The sequence below is a fragment of the Panulirus ornatus genome, chromosome 11 (assembly GCF_036320965.1).
Source record: "Panulirus ornatus isolate Po-2019 chromosome 11, ASM3632096v1, whole genome shotgun sequence".
NCBI lineage: Eukaryota > Metazoa > Arthropoda > Malacostraca > Decapoda > Palinuridae > Panulirus > Panulirus ornatus.
Genome location: NC_092234.1, coordinates 43,762,376 through 43,783,031, shown reverse-complemented (window position 1 = coordinate 43,783,031; position 20,656 = coordinate 43,762,376). Strand labels below are relative to the sequence as shown.

General features: G+C 45.0%; 1 protein-coding gene across 1 annotated transcript in view; it reads left to right on the top strand.

Annotated features, from left to right (window-relative positions):
- The window catches only part of LOC139751445 (uncharacterized), a 386,310-nt gene that overhangs the window by 262,414 nt on the left and 103,240 nt on the right, over window positions 1–20,656 (top strand). Inside the window, exon 6 of the mRNA XM_071666861.1 lies at window positions 954–1,122. Within this exon, the coding sequence (XP_071522962.1) occupies window positions 954–1,122 (169 nt within the window). The remainder of the gene's footprint in view (window positions 1–953; window positions 1,123–20,656) is intronic.

Below are 20,656 nucleotides of genomic sequence, written 5' to 3'. Positions count from 1 at the left end.
TGTAAGCAACGCCATCTATGAGTGGTGTCCCTCACTAGTGGGACTCTGGACGTCTGTATATATATATATATATATATATATATATATATATATATATATATATATATATATATATATATATATTTTTTTTTTTTTATTTTGCTTTGTCGCTGTCTCCCGCGTTTGCGAGGTAGCGCAAGGAAACAGACGAAAGAAATGGCCCAACCCACCCCCATACAAATGTATGTACATACACGTCCACACACGCAAATGTACATACCTGTACATCTCAATGTACACATATATATACATACACAGACACATACATATATACCCATGCAGACAATTCACACACACACACACATATATATATATATATATATATATATATATATATATATATATATATATATATATATATATATTCACACTGGCGTTGTGATACGCTGCCATATCTGTATATGTTCATGATCTTGCCTTTTGGTACAGTATATGAGACGGAGTTAAATGGTCTGTGTGAGGGAATATATATATATATACACACTTGTCCTTCAGCTGCTAGGGCGATAGCCTCACAACACGAATTCCAAGATGTTTATCTTCAACACGCTCGTTCTAAAAACTACTAAAAAGAAAAAGAAAATAGGCGAATTATATATGGAAATAATAAGTTATATAACAGTTTGATACTGTGGAAACTTATGATATATATGTATATATATATATATATATATATATATATATATATATATATATATATATATATATAGAGAGAGAGAGAGAGAGAGAGAGAGAGAGAGAGAGAGAGAGAGAGAGATTCGTTTTCTTTCACCATTTTCTCTCGTTATGACCCTTATTAATAGAGAGAGATAGATAGATAGATAGATATAATCGTTTTCTTTCCCCATTTTCTCTCGTTATGACCCTTATTTAATGATGTTTCTCGTGTCTTCTTCTCCTTTTCCCCACGGCAGACGCGAGCTGGTGTCCCAGCTGGTGTACCGCGAAGCTGGTCAGATCTTCCAGCGTGGGGGCGGAGCTGGGGAGCCCCGCCCCCTGCGCCGCGTGACTGGCTCGCCCGCCCGCCACGTCATCAAGGCCGACCCCCAAACCCACGAATCAAAACAAAGACTCGTCAAGAAGGTAACGTTCGAAGTGGAACGTTTTTTGCTTTTATTATTATTATTATTATTATTGTTATTATTATTATTATTATTAATTTATCGATTTTGAAATAATTATCGATTTTATTATGTATTAATTAGTGATGTTTTAAAGGTGCATGTTCACTTAATTGTGTTATTTATTGATTTATTCTTAGGTGAACGGAGGTGGGGGGTTGCATAATACGCTTTCTGTTGGTAGAAATTGGCGTGTCGGGTTGATTACAAAATGGAAATTTGGCCCAGAGCTTTTTTTTGCCCTCCCTGGCTCGTAGTGCTCACCGGTATTTGGTCATGATCTTAAGGGGAAGATAAAGTGAAAATGATAACATTTATTTGTGTTGTTTACTCGTCTTAAGAACGCAAATAAACAGCTTTGTTTATTTGTTTTTTTTAGAAGTTGATGGCTGGACACACAGGTCGGTGGTGTGTGATGTACCTGTTGTGTGTTTGTGGAGTTGGTGTGACGTATCCCACTTCAACGTTCGAGAGCCGGGAAGGGAAATTGATGGTCGATCTAATGTGGTTATTTTGCCGACTAGTCGATAATGGTGTGGCTAAGGGTATTATTTTGCCGACGAGTCGATAATGGTGTGGCTACAGTAGTATTTTGCCGACTAGTTGATAATGGTGTGGCTAGTGGTATTATTTTGCCGTCTAGTCGATAATGGTGTGGCTAGGGTAGTATTTTGCCGACTAGTCGACAATGGTTTGGCTAGGATAGTATTTTGCCGACTGGTCGATAATGGTGGCTATTGGTAGTATTTTGCCGACTGGTCGATAATGGTGGCTATTGGTAGTATTTTGCCGGCTAGTCTATAATGGTGTGGCTAGGGTATTATTTTACCGACTAGACAATGGTGGCTGTTGGTATTATTTTGCCGAATAGTCGACTCCGGTGGCTAGGATAGTATTTTGCCGACTAGTTTTCATTATTTCCAGTTTAATACGGTATTTATCAACTCCTTTATTGATTTTATTTATTTATTCATATTTGATGGGTAGATATGGAGATTTCTATAATCATCAGATGTGGTGATCGCAAAAGACGGGTAAACCTCATACCACCCGCCCGCCATCTTGAAGTCATGGGAAAATGTTGAGTGTAAACACTGGAATTCGTCAACTTCATCCCGACCCCCCCAGTGAGGTTGGGAAGGGATGGGGGGTGGGTGGGGGGTTGGAGGATCCAGCCCTCAACCGTAGTCTACCTCAAGAAAACCCAAGTGATGTATGTGGGGGGATATCGGTAAAATAACGTTGAACGCACTGGTGCCGACTTGTCGGCTAAATAAGCACTAGATCCACACGAAATGTAGACATAGACAGTCCTGTTGTTGTTGTTGTTGTTGTTGTTGTTTTTGTTGTTTATTCGTGTGTGAGAGATGTATGAATTGTGAAAATTTATTCTGTAGACAAATATTCCGTCTCAAAGATTCTGAAAATGTATTCTGTAGACAGATATTCCGTCTCAAAGATTCTGAAAATGTACTCTTTAGACAGATATTCTGTCTCAAAGATTCTGAAGATTTCTTCCATGTAAGATGGAGAGATGATAATTTGGTGATGATTTAAGAGCCATTAGGAATATTGTCGAGCCCAGTTACCACACGACTCTCAGCCATGTTGACTGTCAATGTTTTGGGACATTAAGATGTGGTGGTGGGAACTGACAGGTCAACACATGATGGTGTGTGTGTGTGTGTGTGTGTCCCTCTGTTCTGACCTGAGGCTGGAGGCCACCCAGACCAGGACACACACACACACACACACACACACACACTCACACACACACACACACACACACACACACACACACACACACACACACACACACACACACACACACACACACACACACACACACACACACACACACACGAACCTTCCAAAGCAAAGGGCATATTTACCTGGCTTTCTTGGGATATATATATATATATATATATATATATATATATATATATATATATATATATATATATATATATATATATAAGATATTTTACGCCATTGAGAAAAATAAAAGGTTCAGGGACACAGTAATGGCGTATCCTGGGGGTGGGGGTGGGGGTGGGGGTGGGGTGGGGGTGGGGGTGGGGGAGGGAGGGGGGGTTTTGTAGTGGGGGATTCCATGGGACGGCTGGGAGGGGGAAGGGGAGGGCGGGGGGGGGGGGGGTTGAAGGCCACTCAATCATAACCATTATTCCCCTTCGTTATTTTTCCATTGTTTTTTGTAAATGAATTCTGAGCCGAGTTGTACACATGAAACTATGTAGATATTTCGTCAAAAAGGCTTTATATATATATATATATATATATATATATATATATATATATATATATATATATATATATATATATATATATTTTTTTTTTTTTTTTTTGGCTTTGTCGCTGTTTCCCGCGTTTGCGAGGTAGCGCAAGGAAACAGACGAAAGAAATGGCCCAACCCACCCCCATACACATGTATATACATACGTCCACACACGCAAATATACATACCTACACAGCTTTCCATGGTTTACCCCAGACGCTTCACATGCCTTGATTCAATCCACTGACAGCACGTCAACCCCGGTATACCACATCGCTCCAATTCACTCTATTCCTTGCCCTCCTTTCACCCTCCTGCATATTCAGGCCCCGATCACACAAAATCTTTTTCACTCCATCTTTCCACCTCCAATTTGGTCTCCCACTTCTCGTTCCCTCCACCTCCGACACATATATCCTCTTGGTCAATATATATATTATATATATATATATTGTGGATTGAATCAAGGCATGTGAAGCGTCTGGGGTAAACCATGGAAAGCTGTGAAGGTATGTATATTTGCGTGTGTGGACGTATGTAAATACATGTGTATGGGGGGGGGGGGGTTGGGCCATTTCTTTCGTCTGTTTCCTTGCGCTACCTCGCAAACGCGGGAGACAGCGACAAAGTATAATAAAAATATGTATATATATATATATATATATATCTATATATATATATATATATATATATATATATATATATATATATATATTGGAGGTGGAAAGATGGAGTGAAAAAGATTTTGTGTGATCGGGGCCTGAACATGCAGGAGGGTGAAAGGAGGGCAAGGAATAGAGTGAATTGGAGCGATGTGGTATACCGGGGTTGACGTGCTGTCAGTAGATTGAATCAAGGCATGTGAAGCGTCTGGGGTAAACCATGGAAAGCTGTGTAGGTATGTATATTTGCGTGTGTGGACGTATGTATATACATGTGTATGGGGCGGGGTTGGGCCATTTCTTTCGTCTGTTTCCTTGCGCTACCTCGCAAACGCGGGAGACAGCGACAAAGTATAATAATATAATATATATATATATATATATATATATATATATATATATATATATATATATATATATATATATATATATATATATTATCCCTGGGGATAGGGGAGAACGAATACTTCCCACGTATTCCCTGCGTGTCGTAGAAGGCGACTAAAAGGGGAGGGGGCGGGGGGCTGGAAATCCTCCCCTCTCGTTTTTTTTTTTTATCATTATTTTCCAAAAGAAGTGACAGAGAAGGGGGCCAGGTGAGGATATTCCCTCAAAGGCTCAGTCCCCTGTTCTTAACGCTACCTCGCTAATGCGGGAAATGGCGAATAGTTTGAAAGAAAAGAAAGATATATATATATATATATATATATATATATATATATATATATATATATATATATATATATATATATATATATATATATATATATATATTTTTTTTATATATAAATATTTATTGGAGGTGGAAAGATGGAGTGAAAAAGATTTTGAGTGATCGGGGCCTGAACATGCAGGAGGGTGAAAGGAGGGCAAGGAATAGAGTGAATTGGATCGATGTGGTATACCGGGATTGACGTGCTGTCAGTGGATTGAATCAGGGCATGTGAAGCGTCTGGGGTAAACCATGGAAAGTTCTGTGGGGCCTGGATGTGGAAAGGGAGCTGTGGTTTCGGTGCATTATTACATGAAAGCTAGAGACTGAGTGTGAACGAATGGGGCCTTTGTTGGCTTTTCCTAGCGCTACCTCGCGCACATGAGGGGGGAGGGGGTTTTCATTCCATGTGTGGCGGGGTGGCGACGGGAATGAATAAGGGCAGACAGTATGAATTATGTGCATGTGTATATATGTATATGTCTGAGTGTGTATATATATGTATACGTTGAGATGTATGGGTATGTATATGTGCATGTGTGGACGTATGTATATACATGTGTATGGGGGCGGGTTGGGCCATTCTTTCGACAAAGTATAACAAATATATATATAAAGTATGATAAATGAAAAAGAATTATATATATATATATATATATATATATATATATATATATATATATATATATATATATATATATATATATGCTCGACGCCTCATCGTGAGTCAGGTATATAGATCAAGGTCGACTCGGGTGCGTGGAGGTCGACCTCGGGAACGTGGAACGTACGTAAGTTCTTCACGAACGCTGGGGGATACGATCGCGGTGTCTTCGTCGACCTGTCGTAAACCAGGTAGACGCCTCCACGTCGGGCCGCTGTTCGTCGTAAGTATGACCCGGCCGGCCAGCGAGGGTAGCGTGACGCTGCTGTGACGGTGATGGTAATTAGCTGCGTCACCTTCAGTAGGATGAACGTGACCGACGGTCATATAAGGACACCCCCCCCCTCCCCTCACCTCTCCCCTCCCCTCTCCCTCACCCCTCCCACCTCCCTCACCCCTCCCTCCCCCCTCCCCCTCTGCTGTTGTCTCCGTCACGTGTGACGTGGCGTGTTGTGTAACGAGGTCATCCACGGGTCTAATTAACCCCGCAAGAGCAACAGGCTTCGGTGGGTGGGGGGGAGGAGGGGGGGAGGGGGGGTGTTAAAAGGCCCCCCCCTCCCCCTCCTCCTCGCCACCCCCTACCCCCCCCCTCGCTGCTGCAGGTCAGAGCCCGTGGTGTTGAATCCAGGGCGGGGCCCCCGGCCGTGAGGGGGCCCTCCCCCCCCCCCCCCCCCCCCACCTCCCCTGACCTTGTGTGGGGCACGAGGGGGGGGCGGGGGGGGGGGGGGACCAAGACTTGACCCTGACACACATCACGTTCCCCTCCCTCCTCCCTCCCTCCTCCCTCCCCCTCCCTCCTCCCTCCTTCCTCCCTCCTACCCCTCCTCCTCCCTCCTACCCCTCCTCCCTCCATCCTCCCTCCTCCACCCTCCTTCCTCCCTCCCCCTCCCTCCTACCCCTCCTCCCTCCTCCCCTCCTCCTTCTTCCTCCTCCCTCCTCCCTCCTCCTTGTTCCTCCTCCCTCCTCCCTCCTCCTCCTTCCTCGTCCTCCCTTCTCTCCTCCTCCTCCTCCTCCTCCTCCTCCTCCTCCTCCACACACGCACACACACACGCTAACGGCCACAAACAAGTGGTTTGTGAGACTTGTTTGCGTGTTGTCGTCCTTTGTTTACTCCAGCGCCTCTCCTAGGCCTCCCCCCCCCCCTCCCACCCACCTTACCAAGTGTTTGTCAACAGAGATCAGCTGATGGGGGATATACGTGTGACGTCACCGGTGTGAGATGATGGTTGTGTGACGTCACGGAGCCATCACCTCACCCCTGTGACGTCACACGTGTATCCCCCATCAGCTGATCTTTGTTGACAAACACTTGGTAAGGTGGGTGGCAGGGGGGTGGGGGGGTAGTACCAGGGCAGGCCTGCGAAGTAAACAAAGGACGACACACACACACACACACACACACACACACACACACACACACACACACACACACACACACACACAAACAAACAAACAAACAAACAAACATTATCTCGTGTGAGCGTTAGAATAAAGCAATAATTTCATTTATTCCATTAATTCTTCTGGGTCTGTCACACAGGGGCATGGGGGGAAAAACCACTCCGGGGTCGGATTTGGGCCCCCCCCCCCCCCAGTTGATCAGCCCTGACGTAGCTGGAGGGTCGAGGTGAGGGGGGGGTGGGGGGGGGGGCTCACCTGTGACTATGATGATATTAATGGCGTCTTTAAGACACTTGACCGGAGGATAATGAGTTAATTATATGTCGTAATCACACAGGAATTACTTTGTATAAAGAAAATAGATTCATGTTGTGTATTAGACTAAGAAGAAATGAGTTACAATGTCTAGATTAGATTTACAGTAAAATGTTCACTGTGTGTATTAGATTTACAGTAAAAGACTCACTGTGTGTATTAGAGTTACAGTAAAAGGCTCACATTGTATATTAGAGTTACAGTAAAAGGCTCACATTGTATATTAGAGTTACAGTAAAAGGCTCACATTGTATATTAGAGTTACAGTAAAAGGCTCACATTGTATATTAGAGTTACAGTAAAAGGCTCACACTGTATATTAGAGTTACAGTAAAAGGCTCACACTGTATATTAGAGTTACAGTAAAAGGCTCACAATGTATATTAGACTTACAGTAAAAGGCTCACAATGTATATTAGACTTACAGTAAAAGGCTCACAGTGTATATTAGACTTACAGTAAAAGGCCCACAAATGCATATAAGACTTGCAACAAAAAGATTCACTTCATAAAAGGTATTTTTTCACATTTTTGACACAGATGGTTACAAGCGGACGGCGCGCGTGCACGTAACGGCGTAAGCCACAGCATTGATTGGCGTTACCCACAGCCGCTCGTAAGGGCGACGTATACACTGTGAGGGAGGCAGATTACCGCTCTTACTGTCTGTCGTGGTGAAAGTGTATCTCACTAAACACATTTGTTTAATATTTGTATATTTTTGTTGTTGTTTCAAGTTACGAATATCATGATCTTATGATATTTGGTGAATATTCCTATACACGTGGGTAGTTTTTACCTTAACCATTTCAACTTGATTTCTCTCTCTCTCTCTCTCTCTCTCTCTCTCTCTCTCTCTCTCTCTCTCTCTCTCTCTCTCTCTCTCTCTCTCTCCTTCCCTTCCTCTCCATCCCGCTGTTCCGCTGTTAGGTACGCGGAATGGAACGCATGGGGGTTGGAACGCACTGGAATGGGACGCCAGTGGGGGTTGGAACGCACTGGAATGGGACGCCAGTGGGGGTTGGAACGCACTGGAATGGGACGCCAGTGGGGGTAGGAACGCACTGGAATGGGACGCCAGTGGGGGTTGGAACGCACTGGAATGGGACGCCAGTGGGGGTTGGAACGCACTGGAATGGGACGCCAGTGGGGGTTGGAACGCACTGGAATGGGACGCCAGTGGGGGTTGGAACGCACTGGAATGGGACGCCAGTGGGGGTTGGAACGCACTGGAATGGGACGCCAGTGGGGGTTGGAACGCACGGACTATTGTAGAAGGGGCGGAGTTGAAACACTTGGAAACGGGACGGAATGAGACTGGACAAGAGGAATTGTGGAATGGGACTCAGTAGAACGACTGTGGGGGATGTGGAACGAGGTGAGGGGGGGGGGGAGGAGTCAGGGGGTCGTACCCCAGTGCTCAAGTGTCGTACCTGCATGCTTTAAGGTGTCGTGCCGACGTGCTCAAGGGTCGTACCGACGTGCTCAAGGGTCGTATCGTCGTGCTCAAGGGTCGTACCGTCGTGCTCAAGGATCGTATCGTCGTGCTCAAGGGTCGTACCGTCGTGCTCAAGTGTGTACCTGCATGCTTAAGGTGTCGTGCCGACGTGCTCAAGGGTCTTACCGACGTGCTCAAGGGTCGTATCGTCGTGCTCAAGGGTCGTACCGTCGTGCTCAAGGATCGTATCGTCGTGCTCAAGGGTCGTACCGTCGTGCTCAAGGGTCGTATCGTCGTGCTCAAGGGTCGTATCGTCGTGCTCAAGGGTCTTACCGTCGTGCTCAAGGATCGTATCGTCGTGCTCAAGGGTCGTACCGTCGTGCTCAAGGGTCGTACCGTCGTGCTCAAGGATCGTACCGTCGTGCTCAAGGGTCGTACCGTCGTGCTCAAGGGTCGTACCGTCGTGCTCAAGGGTCGTACCGTCGTAGTAGCACCATTGTGCTCAAGGGTCGTGCCTGCATGCTTTAAGGGTCGTTCTGACGTGCTCAAGGGTCGTACCGTCGTGCTCAAGAGTCGTACCTGCATGCTCGTTTAAGCTTCATTGTAATCCTGTTGTTACAACCGTTGTAGCCATTGATGAAGATGTCGACTTGATTTTTCGTAGAAAATTCAAGATAAACTAAAGAAATTAACAGGAAGACTCGTTTATAAGTTTCCCTTGCTCACACACACACACACACACACACACACACACACACACACACACCATCTGTCAGCATAGATTTGTTTTGCCAACTGGTATATAAGTGGGGAAATCCCTCTCCAGTAGCTCAGGGCGTGGCCTCTACCTACATTTGCATGATTGGTGCCCCAGTCCAATTGGTCGAGAAATCGTACTCGTAGCGAGAACATATTACATTTAGTTCTCACTACAAAATGAGCATCTTGTTCATAATGTTGAAGAAAAGTTTGGTGCAACTTGATCACCGACATATTGCTTTTAAGGTCGCTTTCAACGCTGATTGTAATGCTGGTCAACATGACAGTCGCGAAAAAAAAAAAAAAAAAAAAAACGTGATTTTAAACGGGCAGTTTTTTCAAATCTTCGCAAAGCTCTTTTGAGACGAAATCCTGGGACGATGTGGTCAATGAAAATAACATGAACGTAGTTTGGAAAAGCTTCAGTAAAACCTTCTAAGCAGTAGAGGGAACACATGCTCATGCGTAGTGGACGGTCTGTTTCTAAAACAAAGCCAAGTTAGAGGTTACACTGAAATAATAAAAAAAAAGAGAAAGAAGTGCCTCTTAGCGAAGAAAGCAGCTCATAAGAAACTCAGAGACTCCAATAAATAGCATGATAAAGTAAGTTATGTGGGTTTGCATCGAGAAAGCAAGAGACTTATACGACAGGGTGAACGTCAATATGAAGTGTATATTGCTGGACATAGCCAAAGAAACCCTGAGTTTTACTGTTATGTTAGGAGCAAGAGAGTCATTACCCAGTCAATAGGTCCAATCATAAAGGAAAACGGGGGCTTGGTTCATGATAACGAAGCCATGGCAAAGATATTAAATGACTTGTTATTTTTGCATCTGTATTTGCGATCGAAGACATAACCCAAGTCCTGAATCCATTTTCACTGATAAGAGAGGAGAATGTTGGTCCACAAATTGACATAAAAATCAAAGACATCTTATCAGCAGTAAATGGAATGAAAGTAAATAAAACGGCATGTTCTGATAAGTTTTATCCAAGAGTAATGAAAGAGGCGAAAAATTAAATAGTTAACCTCTTGACTGCTGAATTAAGCCCATGACTGCCTTTTTCAGTAAGTCACCTGTTACAAGGAAAGTTCCAGACGAATGGAATTTTGCTAATGGAACACTGATATTCAAGGAAGGTAATAAGTCACCGCCCAAAACGTATCGTCTTATTAGCTTAATGTCTGTCGTTGGAAAGACTTGTGGAAACCCCCATTCGAGACCAACACGTAATAAACGATTCTCAGCATTGCTTTCGATGAGGTCGCTCATGTCTTGACAAATTTGCTTGATATCATTTATGATATCATCAACATGTATGACGAAACTAAAGCAAATGATGTTATCTAACTAGATTTTCAAGAAGATTTCGATAAGGTTCAGCATGGAAGGTTACAAGTAGAAAATAGATTCACATGGCAATGATGTTTTTGTACTTAAGTGGATAGGAAATTGGTTGACTGACTGAGTACATACAAAGAGGTATCCGTGATGTAACCGATGTTACGAGAACAGATTAAGCGACTTGAATCTATCTAGCTAAGAAGAGAGAAGGTTTGAGAGGTGATCTAACCCATGTACTCAAAAATCATCAAAGGCTTTGATCATCTTGAGACTTGATTCGTCCTGATTTTACTCTTATAATGGATACAGACTCGTGGCCAAGCGATTTATCTCGAATGAGGCGACGTACTTCCTCTTCAACAAGATTGTCAACACATGGAAGGATCAGCCAGTTACAGTGGTTGAAAGCAGTGGGTATATAGATACTTCTGGTGAAGTTTACGTCTTGTTATTTCTGCCTCCTTTCTCGTCAGTGGCAATAATGTGTAGGTTATGATCTTTACTTCATCTCTACGCCTTCCCAAGTTTCGCCTCGACAAATGTGTAAGTTTCTGATGTCCTCCACACCATGACACACACACACAGTCTCGTAGCGACTAGGTGATCTGTTTGCCACTTTGAATTCCTTTGTGTTCCTTTGTATATTATAACACTGGAGTCACGAAGGTTGTTTTTACAGTGTGTGTTCAAGGTCGTCCTCAGCCTTACCGTGTGTGAGCGTGTTGTGTATGTGCCTCTCTTGCACGCCACGTTTTGTAATGTCAATACGTACGATTGTTGTGGTCGTAACCGCTACGTAATGGCTGTATCGCTTGTTCGTAACGCCACTTTGCAGTCGTAACGCTACGTCACGGTCGTAATGCTACGTCACGGTCGTAACGCTGCGTCACGGTCGTAAAGCTACGACACGGTCGTAACACTACGTCACGGTCGTTATGCTACGTCACGGTCGTAGCGCTGCGTCACGGTCTTAAGACTACGTCATGGTCGTAACGCTTCGTCACGGTCTTAAGACTACGTCACTCGTAACGCTACGTCGCGGTCGTAACGCTGCGTCACGGTCTTAACACTACGTCACGGTCTTAACGCTGCGTCACGGTCGTACCGCTGCGTCACGGTCGTAACGCTACGTCATTGTTTCTAGAAGGGAGTTGGGTTGGATTCTTCATGTACGGGGTGTTGTGGATAGTGTGTTTGTACACAGTGTTTCCCTGGGATGGCCAGGACACATACCAGGACACATACCATCATCACATACCAGGACACATACCATCCTCACATACCAGGACACATACCATCATCACATACCAGGACACATACCATCATCACATACCAGGACACATACCAGGACACATACCAGGACACATACCATCCTCACATACCAGGACACATACCATCATCACATACCAGGACACATACCATCATCACATACCAGGACACATACCATCATCACATACCTGGACACATACCATCATCACATACCAGGACACATACCATCATCACATACCAGGACACATACCATCATCACATACCAGGACACCTACCATCATCACATACCAGGACACATACCATCCTCACATACCAGGACACATACCATCCTCACATACCTGGACACATACCATCATCACATACCAGGACACATACCATCATCACATACCAGGACACATACCATCATCACATACCTGGACACATACCATTATCACATACCTGGACACATACCATCCTCACATACCAGGACACATACCATCCTCACATACCTGGACACATACCATCATCACATACCAGGACACATACCATCATCACATACCTGGACACATACCATCATCACATACCTGGACACATACCATCATCACATACCTGGACACATACCATCCTCACATACCAGGACACATACCATCATCACATACCAGGACACATACCATCATCACATACCAGGACACATACCATCATCACATACCAGGACACATACCATCATCACATACCAGGACACATACTAACATCACATACCAGGGCACATACCACGACACATACCATCATCACATACCAGGACACATACCATCATCACATACCAGGACACGTACCATCATCACATACCAGGACACATACCATCATCACATACCAGGACACATACCATCATCACATACCAGGACACATACCATCATCACATACCATGACACGTACCAGCATCACATACCTGGACACATACAATCATCACATACCAGGACACATACCATCATCACATACCAGGACACATACCATCATCACATACCAGGACACTTACCATGACACGTACCAGCATCACATACCAAGACACGTACCATCATCACATACCAGGACACATGCCATCATCACATACAAGGACACATACCAACATCACGTACCATCATCACATACCAGGACACCTACCATCATCACATACCAGGACACATACCATCATCACATACCAGGACACATACCATCATCACATACCAGGACACATACCATCATCACATACCATGACACGTACCAGCATCACATACCAGGACACGTACCATCATCACATACCAGGACACATACCATCATCACATACCAAGACACATGCCATCATCACATACCAGGACACATACCAACATCACATACTAGGACACATACCATCATCACATACCAGGACACATACCAACATCACATACCAGGACACATACGAACATCACATACCATCATCACATACCAAGACACATACCAACATTATTATTATTATAACATGTTCTTTGCCTTCCCCATCATCATACCTATCATCCCTCCCTTCCCCATCATCATACCTATCCCTCCCTTCCCCATCATCATACTTATCATCCCTCCCTTCCCCATCATCATACCAATCATCTCTCCCTTCCCCATCATCATACCTATCATTCCTCCCTTCCCCATCATCATACCTATCATCCCTCCCTTCCCCATCATCATATCTATCATCCCTCCCTTCCCCATCATCATATCTATCATCCCTCCCTTCCCCATCATCATACCTATCATCCCTCCCTTCCCCATCATCATACCTATCATCCCTCCCTTCCCATCATCATACCTATCATCCCTCCCATCATCATACCTATCATGCCTACCTTCCCCATCATCATAACTATCATCCCTCCCTTCCCCATCATTATACCTATCATCCCTACCTTCCACATCATTATACCTATCATCCCTCCCTTCCCCATCACCATACCTATCATCCCTCCCTTCCCCATCATCATACCTATCATCCCTCCCTTCCCCATCATCATACCTATCATCCCTCCCTTCCCCATCATCATACCTATCATCCCTCCCTTCCCCATCATCATACCTATCATCCCTCCCTTCCCCATCATCATACCTATCATCCCTCCCTTCCCCATCATCATACCTATCATCCCTACCTTCCCCATCATCATACCTATCATCCTTATCTTCTCCCATCATCAACAGTCATTACCCAGACGACTCTCACAACCCTCGTTCAGTCACCATTACAACCGTCCAGCACGCATGTCCAGCCCAGCCCCCCCCACCCCCCAGACACCCCCCACAACCCTCCCCACAACCCTCCCCACAACATCTGTCCCCACAACCCTCCCCACAACCCTCCCCACAACAACCCTCCCCACAACCCTCCCCACAACCCTCAGCACAACCCTCCCCACAACACCTATCCCCACAACCCTCCCCACAACCCTCCCCACAACCCTCCCCACAACATCTGTCCCCACAACCCTCCCCACAACCCTCCCCACAACCCTCCCCACAACACCTATCCCCACAACCCTCCCCACAACCCTCCCCACAACCCTCCTCACAACCCTCCCCACAACCCTCCCCACAACCCTCCCCACAACTATGCCCACAACCCTCCCCACAACCCTCCTCACAACCCTCCCCACAACTATGCCCACAACCCTCCTCACAACCCTCCCCACAACCCTCCCCACAACCCTCCCCACAACTATGCCCACAACCCTCCCCACAACCCTCCTCACAGCCCTCCCCACAACCCTCCCCACAACAGCTGTCCTCACATGTACGTCATCATCACAACCGTAAGGTCTGGCCGCCACAACCTTGCCTCTCCATCCATCATCTTCTAAAGACACCATCACCAGCGACGGTACAGTGACTGTACACCGACGGTACACCGACGGTACAGTGACGGTACAGTGACGGTACACCGACGGTACAGTGACGGTACAGTGACGGTACAGTGACGGTACACCGACGGTACAGTGACGGTACAGTGACGGTACAGCGACGGTACAGTGACGGTACACCGACGGTACACCGACGGTACAGTGACGGTACAGTGACGGTACACCGACGGTACAGTGACGGTACACCGACGGTACAGCGACGGTACAGCGACGGTACAGTGACGGTACAGCGACGGTACAGTGACGGTACACCGACGGTACAGTGACGGTACACCGACGGTACGGCGACGGTACACCAACGGTGTACCGTTGTAGGTCTAGTGCACCAGCTCGACGGCCCCTGGAACGGTACACCCAGGCAGTCAAGGGTCGTACCGTCGTGCTCAAGAGGGGTCGTACCATCGTGCTCAAGGGGGTCGTACCGTGGTGCTCAAGGGGGGTCGTACCGTCGTGCTCAAGGGGGGTCGTACCGTCGTGCTCAAGGGGGGTCGTACCGTCGTGTTCAAGGGGGGTCGTACCGTCGTGCTCAAGGGGGGTCGTACCGTCGTGCTCAAGGGGGGTCGTACCGTCGTGCTCAAGGGGGGTCGTACCGTCGTGTTCAACGTGAGAGGTCAGTGCTGGAATTATTCTGCTGTGCTGATTATCGTTAATAATTCCTCACCCCCTCCCCTTCCCTCCTCCCCTCCCTCCCCTCCCATTCCCCCTCCCTCCCTTCCCCCTGCGTGTGGTCGTCAGGGGTCGTTTAATGACTCCCGGTCGTTAGGCTCGTGATCTGCTGGACGACCTGATGACCTCCGGCGGGGCGTAACGACCTGTCTGGTAAATGATCGTCAGGAAGTCCCCCCCCCCACCCCACCCCACCCACGTCCCTCCCTCAACCCACCCCAACCCCACCCCCTTCCCTCTCTCACCCCACCCCAACCCCCACCCCACCCCCAACCCCCACCCCACCCCAACCCCCACCCAACCCCCACCCAACCCCACCTGAGCGCCCCACTCATCCCCAGCAGCCCCATCCCCTCCTCCTCCTCCTACTTCTTTTCCCCTCCATTACGTTCCCCCATCACCCATCCTCCTCCTCCACTTCCCCTCCATTACGTGCCCCCATCACCCATCCTCCTCCTCCACTTCCCCTCCATTACGTGCCCCCATCACCCATCCTCCTCCTCCACTTCCCCTCCATTACGTGCCCCCATCACCCATCCTCCTCCTCCACTTCCCCTCCATTACGTGCCCCCATCACCCATCCTCCTCCTCCACTTCCCCTCCATTATGTGCCCCCATCACCCATCCTCCTCCTCCACTTCCCCTCCATTACGTTCCCCCATCACCCATCCTCCTCCTCCACTTCCCCTCCATTACGTACCCCCATCACCCCTCCCCCTCCTCCTTCCCCCACTTCCTCACCGTTATTTTCCTTCGTCATTATGTTAAGGGGCCACTAAGTGGTGTGGTCTTCCCTGTGGAGTGTGAGACCAGACGGAAGACCACACCAGACCAAGGTCATGCACTGTTACCTCCTCCTCCTCCTGCATAACATGGCATGACGGGACGTAATTCTCCCAGCGATTGTAGACCCGTTGGCAATTACCCAGCCCGCGTGGAGAGTTCATGACACCGGGCGTGAGGGGCTGTCATGCATGACAGACGTGACACTGAGAGGAGGAGCCTCCGTCAGCTGTCATGCATGACAGACGTGACACTGAGAGAAGGAGGAGGAGCCTCCACCAGCTGTCATGCATGACAGACGTGACACAGAGAAGGAGGAGGAGCCTCCGTCAGCTGTCATGCATGACAGACGTGACACTGAGAGGAGGAGGAGGAGCCTCCGTCAGCTGTCATGCATGACAGACTCGACACTGTTGAACACGACGGTACTACGACCCCTGGTCATGTTGGCATGTATTCAACCCGGCCCTTAAGTGTCTAGTCACGGGTTGTGTAAAAGATATATATATATATATATATATATATATATATATATATATATATATATATATATAACAGAATAGATCATATTTTTCATACTGAACAAGAATTTCAGCTTCTGTATGAGACATTAAACTCTGGCAATTTAACTTTGATATAATTTCCTAATTATTGTCCTGTCTGTCAGTCCTGAGGGAGCATTATTTTTTATATATAAATATGGCTTATTATATAAGGAAAAGAAGCCTTATTTTTTTTTATATAATCATATATTCGAATAATTAAAGATTCATTTCCTTTCAAATATTAGTATAGATTATATTTTTGATGCTGTAGAAGACTTTCTTTTTCGATTTAAAATGCTGCCTTGTGACCATTAATTTCTTTAGTTAATCTTTCAAATAATCACCTGGTTAACTTATTATCATGTACTGTTTCATTAGAAGCCTTAGAAAACATTATATAAAATTTTGATATATTATTTAAGGCAAATATGCCTTTACTTTTATGTTACTTTTAGCCGTGAAACAATTTTTTTTTTGCCAAAAAAAATCAATAAATTTTTTTGTCAATTATCTTTAATAGATTTTTTTTGCCAAAAAATCAATAATTTTTTGTCAATTATCTTTAATAGATTTTTTTTGCCAAAAATTCAATAATTTTTTTGTCAATTATCTTTGATAAATAGATTTTTTATGATCGTAGTTCACACCAGGTCGTATTCTTTATGATAATTACGATTCTGTGTTTAATATGTTGGTATAGAACTCATAAGTTCTATAATTAAGGTGTGAAATAATTTCCTTTTTAATATACCAAATTATTTGCTCTTCATAGTTATCCGCTATCTATCAGCCCATAGAAAGCATTATATATATATATATATATATATATATATATATATATATATATATATATATATATATATATATAGAAAGCATTATATATATATATATATATATATATATATATATATATATATATATATATATATATATATATCCTCCGTATTTCCTATGTTTGGTAGACTTTTAATAATATTTCGGTGTGTGACGTGTCTCTTCATGGTCAACAAGGCTATGCCCCCCCCCCCAGGTATTGCTTTGGGGGGTCACGTGACTCGTAAATTAGGTAATTAAGCCTTTAAAGATAAGGATTCTATTTGTGATATAGTTCAGTAATTATGGGCCATCCTTCAGCCCCCTCTAGGAGGCACTTTGGATTATTATTATGGGGTATTATCTGAGCGAATGACGTCATTCATTATGCCTTCAGTGTCAAAGAAAATGTATCGTGGGTCCCCTCCTATAATTTTGGGGGCCAGACTTCTCCAAAAAAAAAAAAATAATAAATGGATGTGTTGTCATGTGATTATATAGGTGGAACTTCTCACACTGAGGGAGATCTTCCGAGCCGAATATTGCTTTGGGACAAATAATTACATTGGGACAAATAATTACATTGGGACAAATAATTACATTGGGACGAATAATTACATTGGGACGAATAATTACATTGGGACAAATAATTACATTGGGACAAATAATCACATTGGGACGAATAATTACATTGGGACAAATAATTACATTGGGACAATTACATTCAATATCCCTCATGATTATGTGCAGTTCATAAATAACCTTAGGGAAGCCACTCTACCCCACTCCTGTTGTAAATCATCCTCCACTCCTGTTGTAAATCATCCTCCACTCCTGTTGTAAATCATCCCCCACTCCTGTTGTAAATCGTCATCCACTCCATTCCACTCCTGTTGTAAATCATTAACCATATTACCCCTACTCCTGTTGTAAATCGTCATCCACTCTACCCCAGTCCTGTTGTAAATCCACAAGCCATCGTACTCCAGCAGGCTGACCACTTACAGCCCCTCGGGCTTGTAAACAAGCCGGCCCGGCCATTCTCCCGTAAATCACCCCCTCCCCCTCCCCCTCCTCGCCCCTCCCCCCCGTCGTAAATCGGTGGGACGTGGCCACTTTGGGGGACCCCGGGCCGGGCTGGACCAGCCAATAACAACCCCCCCCCCCTGGCTGTGGTAATCTGGGTTGTTATGCCGTAACATGGAAAGGTGGGGGTAGGGGGGTGGGTGGGGTTGGGGGGTGAGGTTAGGGTTGGTGGGCTGGCCCCAGCTTGGGGTGGGGTGGGGGGGTGGGGTGGGGTGGGTTGGGGGGGTGGGCTGGGGTGGGGTTGGGGGGTGAGGTTAGGGTTGGTGGGCTGGCCCCAGGGTGGGGGGGTGGGGTGGGGTGGGTTGGGGGGGTGGGGTGGGTTGGGGGGGTGAGGTTAGGGTTGGTGGGCTGGCCCCAGGGTGGGGGGGTGGGGTGGGGTTGGGGGGTGAGTTTAGGGTTGGTGGGCTGGCCCCAGGGTGGGGTGGTGGGGGTGAGGGGAGGGGGGATGTGTATGTACACATACCGGTGTTTTCCCCTTCGTTGTACTTCTGTTGTTCCCTTACAACAGATGGACAATATTTTTTTTCCCTTACAACAGATGGACAATATTTTTTTCCCTTACAACAGATGGACAATATTTTTTTCCCTTACAACAGATGGACAATATTTTTTCCCCTTACAACAGATGGACAATATTTTTTTCCCCTTACAACAGATGGACAATATTTTTTTCCCTTACAACAGATGGACAATATTTTTTTCCCTTACAACAGATGGACAATATTTTTTTCCCTTACAACAGATGGACAATATTTTTTTCCCTTACAACAGATGGACAATATTTTTTTCCCCTTACAACAGATGGACAATATTTTTTTCCCTTACAACAGATGGACAATATTTTTTTCCCTTACAACAGATGGACAATATTTTTTTCCCTTACAACAGATGGACAATATTTTTTTCCCTTACAACAGATGGACAATATTTTTTTCCCTTACAACAGGTAAAATTTTTTTCTCTTTCTCCCCTTACAAGATAAATTTTTCCTCATACAATGTATTATTTTTTCCCTCACAATAGATCAAAGTTTCCCTTCCAACAGATATACTTTACCCTTACAACAGATATACTTTACCCTTCCAACAGATATACTTTACCCTCACAACAGATATACTTTACCCTTATAACAGGTATACTTTACCCTTACAACAGATATACTTTACCCTCACAACAGATATACTTTACACTTACAACAGATATACTTTACCCTTACAACAGATATACTTTACCCTCACAACAGATATACTTTACACTTACAACAGATATACTTTACCCTTACAACAGATATACTTTACACTTACAACAGATATACTTTACCCTTACAACAGATATACTTTACCCTTACAACAGATATACTTTACACTTACAACAGATATACTTTACCCTTACAACAGATATACTTTACCCTTACAACAGATATACTTTACCCTCACAACAGATATACTTTACCCTTACAACAGATATACTTTACACTTACAACAGATATACTTTACCCTTACAACAGATATACTTTACCCTTACAACAGATATACTTTACACTTACAACAGATATACTTTACCCTCACAACAGATATACTTTACACTTACAACAGATATACTTTACCCTTACAACAGATATACTTTACCTCTTACAACAGATATACTTTTCCCTTGAAACAGATATACTTTACACTTACATCATATATACTTTACCCTTACAACAGATATACTTTACACTTACAACTGATATACTTTACCCTTACAACAGATATACTTTACCCTTACAACAGATATACTTTACCCTTACAACAGATATACTTTACCCTTACAACAGATATACTTTACCCTCACAACAGATATA